The sequence below is a fragment of the Falco naumanni genome, chromosome 19 (genome assembly GCF_017639655.2).
Source record: "Falco naumanni isolate bFalNau1 chromosome 19, bFalNau1.pat, whole genome shotgun sequence".
NCBI classification, from domain to species: domain Eukaryota; kingdom Metazoa; phylum Chordata; class Aves; order Falconiformes; family Falconidae; genus Falco; species Falco naumanni.
The window spans coordinates 5,825,463-5,837,794 of NC_054072.1; the positions used below are offsets into that span (position 1 = coordinate 5,825,463).

Sequence of the window (12,332 nt, forward strand, 5' to 3'; positions counted from 1 at the left end):
TGTTCTGTGTGTTTTCTTTGCCCTCGCTCGAGCTCCAGTAAAGCTTCACCGTGGTCATCTCCATGGTCCTGCCTGGCTCCGTATGGTCTGTACCTTGTGGCTGCGTGTCATCGGGCTGAAGCCTCTCTGGGAAAGATCATGATAACTACATGTGCTTCAGCGCGGCAAATAACCTAGTTATATTCTGGTGTTATTTTTCAGTACGAGTACCTGGGTGCAGACGAGTATGTTGTGACACAGAAGATAGTTCAGGTCTCCAGCTCGCTCAGCAGTGTAAGTTTTTGCTGATTTATGCGCCCTGAGATGGAAATGGTGACTGTCTATTTCAGCCTACTAATGGATAGGTATTGGTAGGATTTGTCTCATTTCGGAGAAGATAATTAAATGTGCTTTCTGGAAATATGGAATCTCTGCTTTTTAGCTTTTGACTTTTTGGTTTAGTCTGTCAGAGCCTCCAAGTTTGCCTAGCAGTTGTCCAGACTGGGGCAGGAGCTGTGGAGGGGATTTTATCCCATCCATCCAACACAAACACATGCTTTAAATCAGTGCTGCTCTGGAGTCCAGGATTCCTAACCCCCCTGAGATAACATGCTGTCCCACAGCATGTGCTCCACCAAGGCATCCCAGGTGCCAGCAGCCACCGCTGCTTGTTTCCATCTGGCTGTCTTAGGGAAGTGATTTTATTTTTTTCCTGCCTGTGTAGTACACAGCATGCACAGTTGGATGAGCATTTGACTTGAAATCACAGGGAATATAGCGTCTCCTCCTGGAAACCTAAAAGATGCAGACAAGGACAAGTTTGTATATTCTGTATGTTTAATTATTTAATATATTCAAGTTTAGGTTGCCTTTGGGTTTATCAGATCCTGCTTACTGAACTGATTTTTTTTGCTCTTTTGGACACACTTCCGTGTCTTTCCGTTTTATATTTTCTACACCTTTTTCATGACATACATACAAAGCAGCCCATCATTTGCCAGCTGCTCCCATCTGTTTTCCTGAAGCAGCATGGCTGCTAATAAGTACAAACATTTAAACAGCACTTAAATTAAAAATATAGGAGCAGCCACTTCTCTTGTTAAACTTTCAGATGTTCAGGTCCCTTAATCTAACAGTGATGCCGTCCTCCATGGGGGTCTGGATGGATAACAGTACATTTAAGACAATGGGGCACGGTGAAGAGGTGCTGGCACAGCCGTTGGAGTGGAAGCAGATCAGCCCTGTTTTGCAGCCCCACGAAGTGCCATTTCTGCTCCTGTAAGAATAAATCATCATCATTATTGAAGAGCAGACAGCAACAACCCGCTGAATGGATGCACTTTTGAATAACATACTTTGCTTTCAGCATGGTGCCTCTAATAAAAATTAAGTGAGGATGCAGTGAGGTATTGCAAATATAAAGTGAGATCTGCCCAAGGTGGGCAGGCTGGAACCCCCACAGTGCAAGGCTCGAGGATCCTCCGTCGGCGGCAGCGTTGACAGCATGCTGGGTCCCGGTGGGTGCTGCAGCCGTGCTCGGGGTGCCCTGGGTTTTACCGGGTGCAACGGCATCTCCCGTGGCCCCACAAACGGCCTTGCCAGGCTTGCAGCTGAACAGCCGGCCGTGGCATCGCCTGGCCCTTAGCCAGAGCCGTACCTTCCATACCTTTGCTTCTCTCCCTAGATCGTATTGCAGAACCCTCTGCCCTGGCTGCTGCTCAGCTTTGGCACCGTCCTCCTCGCTCTGGTCGGTGACGCTGTCGTGATTACAAAATGGAGCCAGCTGAAAAGATCCTGTGCAAGGAGGGGATCGCAAACAGACAGATAAGTTGGTGTTACTTAATTCAAACCCTCCATTCCGGGTGTGGGAGATGGGCAGCGAGCATTTGTAGTGACCGGAAAAAACTGGCAAGTGGGATTTACAGCTTGGGCAGAGCGGTGAAAGTTGTTTGGAAAACAGCAACTATTTGTTGATAAATTGGGAATTGTTTGTTGGCCATCAAGGGAAGAAACTGGCAAACAGGTGTCTAAAATGTACAAGCGTAGAAGCAAAATGAAGGGCGGCTTTCCTGGCACCGAGCACGCTGCCTGTGTGCAAGAGCTGGAGGAAATAGGTTTTCCATTTGCTAATTCCTGGGGAAAGCTAGCTGTAAAAGGGGAGAGGTAGGATGCAGGAGAGGCTGCAGGTCCCAGTAAGAGCGGGGAGTGGTGGCTCGCCCCGACTGGGGGGAGCCTGGGGGGGCTGAGGCACCGCTCTGGGTCTCCGCACAGCCCCGCCACCCAGGAGGGCAGCGACAGCCGGGACATGGACACGGAGCCAGGGCCGTGCCACAGGCACCGGTAAAGCTGTTGGGTGCAGCCGCGTGTCCGTGTCTCTGTGCGGGGGCTGCAGGGCTGGAACCCGCGGGGCGATGCAGGGGGGGGGGGGGGCTGCTGGCTGCACTGGGCTGTCGGCTGGCCAGTGTCGGTGGTATGGCTGGTGGTGGCGAGCAGCCCCCCGCAGGTAGGTGCAGCCCCCTGGACCCCGCAGCCCCCAGTGCTGCTCTCCCCATGGGCAGCACGCCCATCGAGGGGACCCCCCGCACCATGTGGCGGTGGCAGCAGTGAGTGGGGCGCAGCGGGTGAGTGGCGCGGCCCCCGGCCCCTCTGCAGCCCCCGGGGCTGTGCAGGGTCATGGCTGGGGACCAGGGTGGGCCACTGCCTGGTGCAGTGGCCAGCATGTGGCCACATGCTGGCTGCAGGGGTGTCATCTCTCCACAGAGCGTTTTTGCCAGAGGATTTGCAGATCTATACCGGTGGCAGAGGGGGCTTGTGAAATCTGAACTGGCACACCTCGAGCCCTGTGCCACCTTCTCTGCCCAAGGAGCCCCCACATCCTTATGCCCCTTGCTGTGGTGGTGACAGTGGCACAGGCTGCTTCCTCGGGTCCCTGCTGGAGCAGCAGCTACAGTTGAGGTGTGGGGGCAACGGCACTGGCTGGGCGACATTTTCCACCCAGCGCATCTGCTCTGGGACCACGGCTTTGGTTGGTGCATTCAGAGGTACAAGGACCGGCAACGGATTTGCCCCTGTGGGGTGATGCAGCCGTGCCAAAACTGCCTGGGACAGAACATACCTCCACTTGAGGAGCGAAGCACTTTCTAGGCTGAGGCTACAGGGAGAATATTAGTCGTACAGACAGGTGATGCAGTCCTGCACTTCAGAGGGCCCATAGTGACGCCTGTCCCGCTGTCCATGCCCCCCCCTCAGCCCTTCCCACGCACCCACGGCACCCCCGGCCCCCGGCACAGGACGCTTTCTGTGCAGGCAGGGCTCATAGTGTTGATTTTCCCCCAGGAAACCACTATTTCAGCAGGCCCTGCTCAGAGCCTCCTGCCAAGTGCCCCTGGATCGAGGGACCCACCGGGCTGCCCCAGCGTCCCTCAGCCGTGGGACCCTGCCCTGCCAGGCGCCAGGCTGGGGCGGCTCTTGGCAGCACCGGGGCGCTCGGGCCATTGCGGCCAAGGCACAGGAAGGGCGCGGGGCGGACGTGTGGTCCCCGCCGTGGCTGCAGGCTCCTTCCCGCTGGCGTGGGGCTGGCCGGAGGGTGGGCTGTGGCGGTGGTGGCAGAGGAAGCCTGACTCGTCAGAGCAGGCGTCGTGCCAGGAAATCCCCCTGTGCTGGGCGGCCCCTTCCCTGCTCTGGCTGCAGCCCACATCCCCTGGATAGGCAAGCCGTGGCACTCACCTTCATGCCTGGGTGGGCTTGGGGGGGGTGCCCTGCCCAGCGCCAGCACACTCTGGCACACAAAATCCCTCCAGCCTTTCCACGAGAAAGGGCTGCCACAGGTGTGCCCCCACCTCAGGGCCCCTTGGTCCCCAAGGCACAGCGAGCAAACAGTGTTGCCGCAGCCCTGCGCTTTCCCCTGCTGCAATGGCAGCAGCACCCGCTGCAGGGAGGGGACCAATCTGCCAGGGTGACAAAGGCAGCACCGTGGGGAAATGGTCCATGGCCAGCGTAAAGCACCCCAGGCTGCTTCTGTGCAGCCTCCCATGGGAGCCTGGAGCATCCCTGCAGCTCCAAGGGGAGGTGCTGGGGGGAGGCAGCCCACAGCCCCTACCCGCAGCGAGGGAGCTGCCTGCAGCCTTACCCGTAGGTGGATGCCCACGGGATGGAGATTAATGTTTGCTCCGTGACAGTGCCTTATCGGCAACCTTTAACCGTGTTTGCTCAGACCCTCCAGCCATTGGGTGGCCGGGCCCTAGCCCCCCCAGGACAAGGTACGTTCCCCTCCCGGGGCTGGGGCACGCGGCGCTGGCTCAGCACATACCGGGGAGCAGGGCAGCCTGCACGTCTCCGTCGAGCCAGAGCACATCTTGATCCTGCGGCCAGCACCCGGTGATGGAGGCCGACGACAGCGCAGAGGAGACCCTGCTGCCTCTGGCGCTGGCAAGGTTTCAGCTCTCCGAGGAGTACGGCTTCCTTCTTCCTGATCCTCTGGTAGGAGATGGCTGTGCCACTGCAGTTGTGTGCTACAGGAGACAGAGAACAGGACGATAGAGGGGTTGGCGAGCAGCTTTCTGGTTGGGTTTCGATTGAATGCTACTCCATAAGAGGTTAAAACAGCAGTGAGGAAGGCACATGATATTTTTGCTCAGGCAGTTTCGTAGGACAAACCCTTCACTTTAAAAATGATTAAAGTGGCTGCAGCAAGCGCCACAGGGGAGAGGAGAAGGAGCTTTGCAAATCATGCATCAGCCTTGGCTTTACAGGATTTCAGGGAGCATGAGGAGAGCAGTCAGACTGCAGATCTCCCATGCTGAAAGTGGTGCCATTTATCACGGGGCTTACTTCGCAGTGGGAGTGCTCAGGGACAGGCAGATGCTTATTTATCATCCATTAATTCGCAGCCACGCAGGCTGGTATTACAAGAGGGGGAACCAGACACAAGCCATTAGCTGCGATGTGCCCAGGCTGCCCTCCCTTCCCTGCAGGTGCGAACACAGCCCTGCCAGTCCCAGGAAAACCTCTGCAAATGGAACGGAGCGGAGCGGGATGGTGAAGGGTCCTCACACCCCCCCAGCTGGGCAGTGTCCGGAGCAGCCATCCCCAGGGCTGGTGTGTCACAGCCCTGCTCTGGCTGCCCCATGCATCCCCTGGCCACCATCGCAGCCCCCATCCCCTTTTCTCCCCAAACCCTATGGCTCTTCTGCATTGCAGCCAGAGCAGGGACCGCAGCAGGAGCGTTTGGGTGTTGTCTCTCAGCTAGCCTCAGCTCCAAAGAGTTTGCCTAGGGCTGGCCTTATCTCCAAGCCTTCTGTCCCCTCCTGCTCCCGTCCCAGCACCCTGCTCTCCCCACACTGGGACAGACAGGCTCCTTCCGCTTTGCAGTGACTCCCCGAGGGGCATGCCAGTGCCTAGAGCTGCACTGGGGCAGGACTGTTTTGACTGTCCCATGGTTGGCATGAGACCCTCAACTCATGGGTGTGCAGGGGATGTGCTCCCCCAAAAGCCCCCCCAGAGCCCAGGGGCCAGGGCAGCCAGCCTGTCTCTCTCAACCGACCCATCACCACTAAGCCCTGTGACTTCTTCCCAAGCTTGGTGCTGGCAGTGCCGTGTTTGCTGTGACCTGTCCCTCAGCTGCCACCTGCCCACAGCGGGATGCTCCAGGATGCTCCATCCTCTTGGTGTTTCAGGAAGGACGATGGTGGCAGCGTGTCCCCAAGCCCGGCACAGCCCTGAAGACTCCTCTTTAGGGAAGGGGGCTGCACTCTCCCCTGAGCCCCTCCCTGCTTCATGCACAGCCCCACAGCCAGCTCTGCTGATGCCAGATTTAACCCCTTGGACACATCTCCTGTCTCAGTCCTGAACTGCTCAGAAACTACGGGGAGAGAAGAGATGCAGCCTTGCAACAGTCGGACTCTGCATTAACCGCCCTCCTCTTGTCTTTTTCAAGACAGAGCTGCCGGCACCCTACGGTCCCTGGATGGAGATTGCCCATGACCTGCCTCAGCTGATCACGAGCCATCAGCTCCGCTCACGAGTTCACCAGGTACCTGTGTTATCTTTCCTGTCTCTGGTGCTCTCTCAAACCTTGGTCTGACACAGCAGTGTCTGCAAAACACATGGAAAACCAAACCAACAGCAAAGCCGTGTCCTCAGCAAGGGCTCACGCAGACAGGACTAATACCGTGCAAGGGCAAAGCCAACGTCAACACAGAAGTAACTCCTATGGCAGACCCCAGGGCGCACCGGCCCCCCGAGGCGGCGAGGCTGGAGTGGATGGCATGACAGCTGCGGCTCATCCCGGCCGCGCTCCCTGCCCCCGAGCCCCCAGGTGCTCCGTGAACCCCTGGCCCGGCTGGACCCCTCTGGCACACAGAGGGATCAGACGCTCTCGTGCACACCCCAGCACAAGGGAGCGGAACGCCTCTTGGAGTAAAACCCTCTGGTTTACTGTCCATGCTTACAAACCAGCAACAGCGCATCAGTAGCAAATCCTGCAGCGTGGGAGGGAATGGAAGCTTGCAGGGAGACAGCAGAGGCAGGGAGAGGCACTAGGAGGGTCTCTCCCCTGCTGGTGGGGCAGCCCCCCGCTGCCGGGGGCCCTTGGCATCACCTGTGGTGCCCCTTGCTCCCAAGGGTTTCCCTGGCAGATGCCGCAGCTGAGCGCCCAGCACCTCCGAGGGCATGAGGAGCTGCACTTGGCGCACCTGGTTCTCAGCTTCATCACGATGGGCTACCTCTGGCAGGAGGGCGAGGAGGGCACCGTGAAGGTAAAAGCAACACGGAGCAAGTCCACCTCTCCTTGGGATCTGGGGGCTGATGCTGCTGCCCTGGGACTCATCCCATGGGAGCAAAGCCCCTTTCCTGAGGCTGCAGCACCCTCCTGCCTGGCTGGGTGCCCATGGACAGGCACCTTTCACCAGCCTGACAGTGTCCCTGATCCTTCCTGTGCTTTGTGCCATTCAGGTCCTGCCCCGAAATCTCGCTGTCCCCTTCTGGGAGGTCTCGCAGGCCCTCGGCCTCCCACCCATCCTCAGCCATGCGGACTTTGTGTTGGCCAACTGGAGGAGAAAGAACCCCAACGGGTAACCAGGCAAACACTAGCGGAGCGAGCATGGCTTGTCCCGCCATCGGGGCAACAGTGATGAGCCTGAGCAGGTCCTGTCTAGCACAACGGGGACAAACAGTTCCCAAACTGCTCCTGTTCTGCCAAAACCCATTGAAAACCCACTGTCATTGGGGGTCTGTCTCGTGGGGGCAGATGCGGGTGCCCAGTGGGGAACTGGGTGCCTCTGGGAGCATCCCCCCGGGACTGGGCCAGCGAGCTCATTTGTCTCCTACAGAGCACGGTCTGTTGCTGAAGCAATTTATAACATCTCTCTCTCTCTCCTTTTCTTGTGCATTTGTTGGCAATAACTGCAATGCCCACAGGCCTCTGGAAATTGAGTAAGTATTTAAGATGCTGATTTATTTTCTAACGGTATTAGTTTTGTTTGAATTGGCTTAGCACTCCAACACTGCAGGGCTCTGCTTAGGTTGAACCTATCTCCTGATATATGAGCACAACAAAAACAGCTCAGCCTTTGGCAGAGAAATGCCACTGCAACAAGAGCAAAGTGCCATGACCACAGCTGAACCGTAGGCTGTCTAGTCCACACAGAGCCTGGCTGTCATGGGCCAGACTTCTGGGGTGCATGGGGTGGGTCATGGATCCCCCAAAACCAGAGAGGCCCCTCTCCCCGTTTGCTCTGTGCCAGCTCCTCTCTGCCCAGGGTGCAAATGAGAGGCTCCGCAGCCAGGAGGGTTTTGCTCCAAGGGCTCAGTGGGTCCTGGGGTGTGCGGGGAAAGCCTGAGCAAGCACCCTTCTAACCCACACACACCCGGCGCTCCACTGGTCACCTTTGCAGGAACCTGGACACCATCATCTCGCTGCCTGGGGGTGAGAGCCTGCGAGGCTTCATCCTTGTCACCCTCCTGGTTGAGAAGGCTGCTGTGCCTGGGATTAAGGTAGGGTACCGCCGTGCCCCATAGCTCTTTGCTCACCCAGAAAGCACCTGCAAGCACGCACCCACGAGGTGCACCCGTCCCCTGCATGCTTGCTTGTGGCCTGGGGGAAGGGGCGAGGCTGGCGTGGGTGGCAGTGGGTAGCTGGAGCCACTGTACACAGACATCCCAGCCCCCTCATCATTTCGTGCTCTCCCTCCTCTCCTCTCGCAGGCAGTCGTTCAGGCCATTCGTGCCATCCTGCAGCTGGATGAGGAGACTCTGTGCAAAGCCCTGCAGGCACTGGCAGAAGCCATCAGGGACATGAGCAAGGCTTTGAAACAGATGCACGGTAACAGCAGCCTTCAGCTGGAGGGCGGCTCACGCCCTCACATCGCTGTGCACGCTTTAGCTCATCAGATGCATTAGTGTAAAATGCGCTCACACTTGGCCCCTGCAGCATCTCTGGAGGGATGGAGTGGGAGGAGGCAGGAGCAACGCAGGGGCAGCTCAGCGCTCCCAGGGTGACGCAAGGTGTTTGAGCACCGTGAGGGGTAAAAGCGTAGGGTGTTTTTGGGCTGAGCAGCTCTGAGCCAGTGATGCTGCACTGCACACAGCAGACAGGGGAAGCCCACGGTGGGGAGGGGGCAATGCACTGGCCCCTCCTGCCAGGTCCTTCTCAGGGTACAGATTTGGGTCACCTCAGTGGCATTGGGCGGGGGGGAGCACTGCCACACGGGAAATGCCAATGCAGAGGAAACTAATTGCCTTTTGCCCACGGTGACAGCTATGATCTGATTTCCTCCTAGACTATGTGGATCCAACAGTATTTTACACTGTGATCCGGATCTTTCTCTCTGGGTAAGTGCAGCACATTTCCCACCAAAGCCACCGTGTTGACAGCTGTCAGGGCTGGGGGGAGCAGGGGATGAGCTGGGAAGGGGCAGCCCAGACAGGGCATGGGGTCCCCAAGGCAGGGTAGGAACCAGCATTGTGTCCAGCAGTGGTGGCCCCAAGGGCAATGCAGTCCCGTCCCTCTCAAGGGAGGGAGTTCCCAGGCACTTGAGCTGCCTGTGCGGAGCCAGAGCTGGGCAAGGACCGCAGCAGAGGGCTGGGGTCTGCCTCCCTCCCCACTTCTCTCCATCCTGCACTTCAGCTTAGCCCCGGCATTGTCTCTGCACTGCAACAGCCATAACTGTGCAGAAACAAATCATTCCTGCTCTTGGCCCAAACAGTTTTGACAGGAAAAGACTAATTTCTCTTTCCGTTGCACGCTGTACACACAAAGCTACAAAGCTGAGTGGGGTCCCTTCCTCCTGTGTGTTAAAGAAATATCAATAACAAGCCTATTGCTGTTGCTCCATTACAAATCTGTTAATTAACAACAAAAAAATCCCCGCCAAATACTGGGGAAGAGAAAGTCACTTGGGCAAGGCAGAAACACGCCCATGAGAGCCCAGTGCTGGGGGTTTGCTATCCCTCAATCTTCCCTGCGGGGCTGTGAGCATCCCCAGCTGCTCCACTCCTGGGCTTCTCAGGGGGTTTCTATTTTTATTTCTCTTTAGCATATCTCAGCATTCCTAAGTCAAAAGGCTCCATGCATCCTGATTAGGTTTCTCTCATTTTTTATCCAAGCCGACCTTGTCTTGATGGTCATCAGCCTGGAAAAACATGCCTTTTAAATTCCCTTCTGCTTATAAGAACTTCCCACTAGTAAAGGTTACTATAAATACATTCTTGGGAGAGCTAAAAATATTATGGTATTTGATAATGAATCTATTTTCTCTGCAGTTTGTGCAAAATCTGCTCCAGCAGTCGAGCAGCCTTAGCAGACAGCACCAAAAGCTTCCTGAAATGGTGCATTCTTCAGAAGGTCAAGAGATATTTTTGTGCCAGGCACATTATCTCTCTGAAATTGTAACAACTCCTCTTTCCATTTGTGAGCGAGAATATATCCATTTTTGCACAACAGGCGCATAAAGCTGCATGACAGGGACTGTGAGTTAATGGTGTATGGGGGGAGGCACCGATGCTGCCCGGTTCCTGGGCTTGCTGAGGACGAGCAGCTTTATGAGGGGGAGGAAATCACATTACAGGCTTGATCTCTGCTGAAATAAATAAAGGCAGGCTGTCCTGCGTTGTCCTTAAAGACATCATCTCAAGAGTAACAAGAACAGAGAAAAATCCAAAGCACAAACTTCAAGGGCTTGGAACAGCGTTTGGGCAACTACCTGCTGCAGAGGCAACCCAGCTTCAAACGGCTGCTGGGATTTCAAGGGATTAATGTTAATTAAGTCACTTGCCCAGGCGAGTTCCCTCTCCCTTCTTGCACGCCCAAAGCAGCTCTGGACCAGGACGTGAGCTGGAGGTGCAGCCAGGCGGAGGGCAGCTCGTCCTGGGACCATGCCATGGGGTGCTCACCGGTGTGCAACGATCCTGTAGAACCATCCCTCGCTCCTCGGCGGGGGATAATGAAGGATTTCTCTCCACACCCATGACCTTGTTGCGCACCTTGACACGGTGTTTGGTGTCCAAGTTTATCTCCCATTTGAGGACAGCTGACAAGGCTGAGCCAGGAGGGGGAGATCCGCGGGCCGGGCCAGGAAGGTTTTGGTCGATTGTGCCAGCCTGGGGTCCCTTCTCGCAGCCCCCATCACTATCAGCTGCTCCACTCCCTGCCTGACTGCCCTGTCTTCCTGCTCAGCTGGAAGGATAACCCTGCCATGCCGGAGGGGCTGATATACGAAGGTGTAGCTGACCAGCCCATGGCGTACTCGGGAGGGAGCGCAGCGCAGAGCGCCGTCCTTCACGCTTTTGATGAGCTCCTGGGGATTCGCCACAGCCAGGAGAGCAGTAAGACACGCTTTCCCTTCTTTCTAAGCAAACGAGGGGGTGAGGGAAGAACCGAGCCAGAGTGATTCCCAGGGCTGTGCCCAGCTCTGCCAGCTGACAGGACACCCACCCATCTCACCTTTGCAAAACCCTCGCAGAGCCCGGCTGGGACGAGGTTCTGCCCAGTTCATTAGGGAGGCAGTCTATAAACGAGGCTCTGGCAGGCACTTCCTTGCTGCTATAAATTCCCAGATGGATAGACTTTGCTTTTTGCATTTTAACTTTTTACTGAGATTATATATGGGTACAGAGATGAGGGAACAGAGTGTGCCAGCATCCTGCCAGTAATTTAGCTCACCCATTCACATAGCTCCACGTTAGTCCAGCCCCCAACAGAATATATTTATCAGAACTTAGCAAAACCACTCTAGTAGCAGAAAAGGCTGAGAGCAAGGGCTAAAACCTGCCTTTTAGGGTTAAGAACAACCCTAACGGAGCATTGACCTAAGATGGGTTTTCTTCCTCAGTTAATCAAGGCAGAAAGGAGGGGGCCAGGAGGCTGTGCAGGCTGTCAGGTACCACCCAGCACAGTGGTCCCTGCAAACCACAGCACCAGTGCTCCAGTCTGGCTGCCCTCTGAGAGCATCGGGGTGCTTTAACCCACTCACCCACAATTTATTTCTTCCTTTGCTTGTGTCTTCCAGCCACCTTCCTCCACAGGATGAGGGACTACATGCCCCCACCCCACAGAGCCTTCGTGGAGGAGATCCGCCGTGCCCCATCCCTGAAGCAACATGTGCTCTCCTCCGGAGACACACAGCTCCGTGCAGCTTTCAACCAGTGCATCTCTGAGCTAGCAGACTTCAGGTCCTACCACATCATCATTGTCACCAAGTACATCACTGTTGCAGCAGCCAAAGCCAAGGCCAGACAGGCAGAGCTGTGTGACAACGTTGGCCCCTCTGCGGGGAAGCTCCCATCTGCACTGGAGGCCAAAGGGACCGGAGGGTCCCACATCTTCAGCTTCCTGAAAAGTGTCAGGGACACCACCAGGGAAGGGATGATAAGTGCCTGACTTGCCCCAAGGGTTTGCAAGGCACTGCTCAAGGCGGGTGCAGGAGGCCAAACGGCTCCGGTCGAGCCAAAGTCCAACTGCAGCGACCTGCACCAAAATTCTCCTCTCCGCAGCACCCTTCCTGCTCGTGCATGTCTGGGATGTGGAACGTGCTCTGGGTTGTCAAAGGAGGAGAGCACTGTTGCTGGTAACCCCCAAAAGGCATGCAGTGAGTGCAGCATCCTGCCATCGCACTGGGATGGGCACAGCATCCTTCCATGGCACTGGAATGGCAACAACAACCTTCCACAGCAGTAGGATGGGTGCAGCATCCTTCCACCGCACTGGGATGTGCACAGCAACCTTCCACGGCACTGGGAAGAGCGGTATCCGTCCCAGCCCTGCCTGCTGTGCCCCACCACGCTCATTCCCCGCGGGTGGGGGCTGCCACTCCGCTGGGGGCGACACGGGCTAATAAAGCAGCGAATTCCCAAACCCA

General features: G+C 56.6%; 2 protein-coding genes across 4 annotated transcripts; one reads left to right on the top strand and one right to left on the bottom strand.

Annotated features, from left to right (window-relative positions):
• Positions 1 to 820: 820 nt before the first annotated feature.
• On the bottom strand, positions 821 to 4,098 carry LOC121099235 (nascent polypeptide-associated complex subunit alpha, muscle-specific form-like). Its single transcript, XM_040617914.1, has 2 exons — positions 1,646 to 4,098; positions 821 to 1,255 (listed from the first exon to the last, which is right to left on the bottom strand). The coding sequence occupies exon 1, from the start codon at positions 3,012 to 3,014 to the stop codon at positions 2,106 to 2,108; it is 909 nt and encodes a 302-aa protein (XP_040473848.1). The 5' UTR covers positions 3,015 to 4,098; the 3' UTR covers positions 821 to 1,255; positions 1,646 to 2,105.
• Positions 4,099 to 4,245: 147 nt separating this feature from the next.
• On the top strand, positions 4,246 to 12,332 carry LOC121099234 (indoleamine 2,3-dioxygenase 2-like). Of its 3 annotated transcripts, XM_040617911.1 has the most exons (11): positions 4,246 to 4,458; positions 5,915 to 6,010; positions 6,615 to 6,734; positions 6,931 to 7,049; positions 7,396 to 7,410; positions 7,872 to 7,971; positions 8,182 to 8,299; positions 8,757 to 8,808; positions 10,652 to 10,800; positions 11,307 to 11,354; positions 11,484 to 12,332. In XM_040617911.1, the coding sequence occupies exons 1-11, from the start codon at positions 4,360 to 4,362 to the stop codon at positions 11,852 to 11,854; spliced, it is 1,287 nt and encodes a 428-aa protein (XP_040473845.1). In that variant the 5' UTR covers positions 4,246 to 4,359; the 3' UTR covers positions 11,855 to 12,332. The 3 variants fall into 3 exon arrangements, with proteins under 3 accessions (XP_040473845.1, XP_040473846.1, XP_040473847.1); XM_040617912.1 differs by lacking the exon at positions 11,307 to 11,354; XM_040617913.1 differs by lacking the exon at positions 4,246 to 4,458 and having other exon boundaries at positions 5,916 to 6,010; positions 6,601 to 6,734.

What these genes read in the sequence shown, in the direction of transcription:
- LOC121099235 (XM_040617914.1), bottom strand. Translation starts at nt 3,014, where the DNA reads ATGCACCAACCAAAGCCGTGGTCCCAGAGCAGATGCGCTGGGTGGAAA.
- LOC121099234 (XM_040617911.1), top strand. Translation starts at nt 4,360, where the DNA reads ATGGAGGCCGACGACAGCGCAGAGGAGACCCTGCTGCCTCTGGCGCTG. An exon ending in TCCTTCTTCCTGATCCTCTG is followed by an intron (nt 4,459 to 5,914) that starts GTAGGAGATGGC and finishes GTCTTTTTCAAG; the next exon opens with ACAGAGCTGCCGGCACCCTA. An exon ending in GGCTTTGAAACAGATGCACG is followed by an intron (nt 8,300 to 8,756) that starts GTAACAGCAGCC and finishes ATTTCCTCCTAG; the next exon opens with ACTATGTGGATCCAACAGTA.